The sequence below is a fragment of the Triticum dicoccoides genome, chromosome 2A (assembly GCF_002162155.2).
Source record: "Triticum dicoccoides isolate Atlit2015 ecotype Zavitan chromosome 2A, WEW_v2.0, whole genome shotgun sequence".
Lineage (NCBI taxonomy): Eukaryota > Viridiplantae > Streptophyta > Magnoliopsida > Poales > Poaceae > Triticum > Triticum dicoccoides.
The window spans coordinates 616,401,420-616,405,543 of NC_041382.1; the positions used below are offsets into that span (position 1 = coordinate 616,401,420).

General features: G+C 51.8%; 1 protein-coding gene across 1 annotated transcript; it reads right to left on the minus strand.

Moving 5' to 3' along the window:
* Positions 1-1,169: 1,169 nt before the first annotated feature.
* Positions 1,170-3,290, minus strand: LOC119355756 ((+)-neomenthol dehydrogenase-like). Its single transcript, XM_037622624.1, has 5 exons — positions 2,980-3,290; positions 2,641-2,887; positions 2,362-2,436; positions 1,753-1,947; positions 1,170-1,660 (listed from the first exon to the last, which is right to left on the minus strand). Exons 1-5 carry the CDS (start codon positions 3,006-3,008, stop codon positions 1,280-1,282), a joined length of 927 nt encoding a protein of 308 aa, XP_037478521.1. The 5' UTR covers positions 3,009-3,290; the 3' UTR covers positions 1,170-1,279.
* Between the last annotated feature and the right edge of the window lie 834 nt (positions 3,291-4,124).

Below are 4,124 nucleotides of genomic sequence, written 5' to 3' on the forward strand. Positions count from 1 at the left end.
GAGGCGCTGAGTTGCGCGTGCGCGGGCGCGAGGCGGGCGAGAGGAAGTCAGGGGTCGGGGCCTATTGCTGGGCTGCCGACTGGCTTGCTTCTCGGCGCGTTGGGGGCTTCCCAGGTGCGGATCTACCGGGAGGCTAGCCTGCGACCTTAGGGGCGCGGCTCGAGATGCCTCCAGATCTGTCGGGGTAGCTGGCCGGCGACCTCCTAGGCGCGGCCGAGATGTGAACTGTGCTTGTGCGCCTTGGAATTGGTATGTAGGAAGAGCTGGCTGGGCCACAGGCTTGGGTGGGTGTGGCTGCCGGTGAAAGCCGCACTCCGGTTGTGGCCGGAGCAATCAATGGCGGCGCCTATGGGCGTCGTCCCCTTGTTGGAGGCATCGATTGTGCAGCCCCTCCCTTCCCTTGCCTGACATTCTTTAGGGGGAACTCTAGATCCGGTCTATCAGATCGGACGATGACGATGCTATCGGCTTTGCTCGGTGCCATGTCTCCTCTTGAGGACATCGTCTTGAAGATAGACTCAGTCAGAGGGACTCAGTGCTCTTGTAGGTGGTTGGCGACGGCTCGTGTAGCATCTCCGTGAGAGCAGCAGAAGCACCCTCCACATGCAGAGTGTGTCAGGCGAGTTATGTCAGCCAAGTTCGCGGGATCGAAGCGGCATAGGTTTGCTCTATCGGACATAGTGTTCCTTTTTGATGTCGTCGAGTTTTGCGGATATGCTAGTGGCAGCCCGGATTGATACAACGGTTTGTGGTGTGTACTTTGGTAGCGGCGTGAGCGCTCGAGTGCCGGACAGGGTGTGTTGTGGGGTGTTGGCCTTCTGACGTGTTGTAGGTGTTGTGGTGCTTTAAGCCTAGTCTTATCGGGCGCTGTTTAGGTTTTTGCTCGGTTTTCCTTGATAAATTGAGCAACCCCTTTTCATTTCTTCTTTTTCAGCATTCGTCTTATGCGGTGCATTCCTCCTTGGGGTGTTATTTGTAATGCCTCTTTCTGATCAATGAATTTGGCAGCTCTCCTGCCAACATTCAAAAAAATTATTTTGGATTGGTTTTCATTGTACTTTGACTACCTATTGCTAAAATTATGCGCCAGCCACTGGTCACGGGTGCTTCCCCAGAGCAACAGTTTTCACATCACAATTAGGCGGTGACATCCATCTCCCGTCACATGCGAAGTCCAAACAAACGTAAACTTTATTCCTTTTTTTGAACTCAACATAGCCTTATTCTTGACTTGGCAGATAAGCGCAACAAAACAGTAGTACTACTACGGATGCTTTTTTCATACGAAGGATGCCTCCTCGCCTTCGGAGAAGTACCTGCCGGTGGGCCCGCCTTCCGGCAGCAGCGCAACGCTGGTGATGTTGCGCGCGCCCTCCTCCGGCGTCAGGATCCCGGAGTTCCTGGTGATGTCCGTCTTCACGTAGCCGGGGTGCGCGCAGTTGACGCGCAGCTCCGGGTGCCTCCTGGCCAGGATCCTCGAGTAGGCGTTCATGGCGGCCTTGGCCACCTTGTACGCCGAGAACTCGGCCGGCCACCCGCGCGCCTCCGCCCCGCCGCTCTCGAAGTCCCTGAGGAACTCGGCCAGCAGCTCGTCCAGCCTCTCCTCCGCCAGTCTGTCGACGCCGTTCAGCTCCTGCTTCAGCTCCTCGCTCCTGAAAAACTGCGGCCGAAAAGGAAGAAAGTTGGCGTCGGATCATGACCTCTTTTCTGTTGCCGTTGGAGGAACTTATTTGATCGACGTATGATGCTTACGCTGAGCAATCCGAAGTTGGAGGAGACGTTGACGATCCTTCCGTCGGACGAGGATCGGAGCAGGGGCAGGAGAGCCTCTGTCACCCGCTTCGTGCCGTAGTAGTTCGTCTGCAGGCCCTGTTTCGCGGTCTCGTACGTCTGCCGGCAGCTGGTCCACATCCAATCGATCCTCTGGCCCGCGTCCATGCCATTGAACTGTTGTGGTATGAACCCATGGAGGAAAATGACATGCATTCAGCGTCGTTTGTACCAGCTGGTGCTTAAGGATAATCTTGAATAGATGACACCGCACTGATTAGTTAAGCAACCGCGTGGCAAGCGTGGTAGGCAACCCCGAATCTTTATATCAATAATAGTCGACTAGTTATGTGCATGATATGACATGTTGATGGGTCAGCGATAATCTTATATGCTCCTGAAACTAAATTGCGCATATGTTTAAAATTGCACGGTTGGCAATACTCTGAAAATGGCCATCTTTTTTTTTCATTTTGGGGGAGAGCAATGAAACAGTAGTTTTTTTTTCTATAAAAATAGAAGACAACTGAAACAGTTTGATCTACCAACAAGCTAAACACTCGAAAGTAAACGTCAAGATGGCGTTGTTACCGCTTCATCACCGGGAGTTAAACCATAAACTGGATCAATGACATGCTCAATCCCATCAGTCGCGGCGTTATTCACCTGTGAATCACACTTGTTATCAATAACTTGTCATACCAAGGTTTAGTCAAAATATTATTTCATTATTTTACAACTTATTTTCTTCTAAATCAGAGACAGTTAATATAGATCGGAGGGAGTATAATACCGCAGTCTACTAAACAAGCTATTCTCCGGAATAGTATGACAGCGACGGATAAAATGCCCCAAATAGGAAAAAAATACCAGGATGTCAAGCTTCCCGAAACGGGTCTTGAGGAAATCTGCGAGTCGAGCGATGCTGGAAGCATCCGTGATGTCCAGCTGATGAAAGATGACATGTGCGTGCCCCAGCCGCTTGATCTGCTCGACCGCCGCCGCCCCCCTCGTCTCGTCCCTGGCCGTCAGAACAACCGTGATGGCGCCGCCGCCTGCCAGCTGCTTGCACGCCTCCAGCCCGATCCCTTTGCTCCCGCCGGTGACCACAGCAATCCTGCCAACGCCAGCACATAGCGGCGGAGTTCAGATTTTAGCGACACTGATCGGCGAGAAGAAATACATGGAGATACGGCATGTAGCATGTACCTTGTGTTCGAGGGAGTGGTTCCTTCCATGATCAAGCTTCCGATTCGGAATAGCACTGCGGAGTTGCAGATCGAACCTGAACTTGGATCCAAAAGCGTGAGCTCTCACAGATGAGATCAAACCCTGATGGAAGGAGGAGTCGGCGAGGCCGTGCGCGTCTAGCACTAGCAGGTAGCAGCCGAGGTGGTCAGGTCTCAGGTGGCGTGGCGAGCTGGAAGGGTGTAGGGAAGCGCGGTGGTCGGGCCGCAGCTTTTGTAGAGTGAGAACTGAGAAGAGATGAGATGTGGCGAGAGGGGAATAGGGGCCGGGCCGTTGACCATTATCGATTCCACCTACTGCGGTGCGGCAACAAGTATACTACTCCAAAGCGGCGCGTCGTTTTACATATGCAGAACAATCACGAGGCTGAGGCTACAATTATCGGTAGAATGAGGCGCATGATCTTGGCCTTGATATGACCGTTCTCGACGTGGATGGTGTCTTTGTCCGTGTCCGGGTGTCGGTGGTTCCGTCTTCTGTGTCGTCACCGTACCACCAACAAGGATGGCACCCGATGGCCTCTCCTTGGGAGTCGTCTTTGCTTCGCCAATGTATCCCACCTGCGCCCCATGCCGAGGGTGTGATTCCCAGTGAGAAGGACCGCTGTCACGATGCAATGAACTTCACACCTCTCCTTTTCTACCGTTCACGCATGCCCGTACTGTTACCTAGAGCAGAAAGCATGCATATAGAGATTATATTAAATATATGTATAGAAGTTATGATGATGGACTAAGATAATTTTGAGATTATTTTATGAGTATCACTGAGATTCAGTCATGGCATTTTTTGACAGTATAGTGCGAACATGATAGAGACTGATCAAATAAATGGCACTTGATTTCATCTACTTATATTCTTCAGGGTCACATGAGGCCCATGACTGAGGTACCATTCACTCATGCCATGTATTGACCATGAAAACTGGAAGGGTGCAGGTACGCAAGCGGCGCATGGAAGCTGATACTTGCAATCTGTTTGCGGAATCCGGCAGCGTGCGGTCCGAGAATGAGAATCATGTGATTGCTGGTAAGTGCTAAATGCATGCGCGTAGCATGATGAATCATTGTCCAGTCCAGATGCGTAATTTGTTTTAGGACATCTTG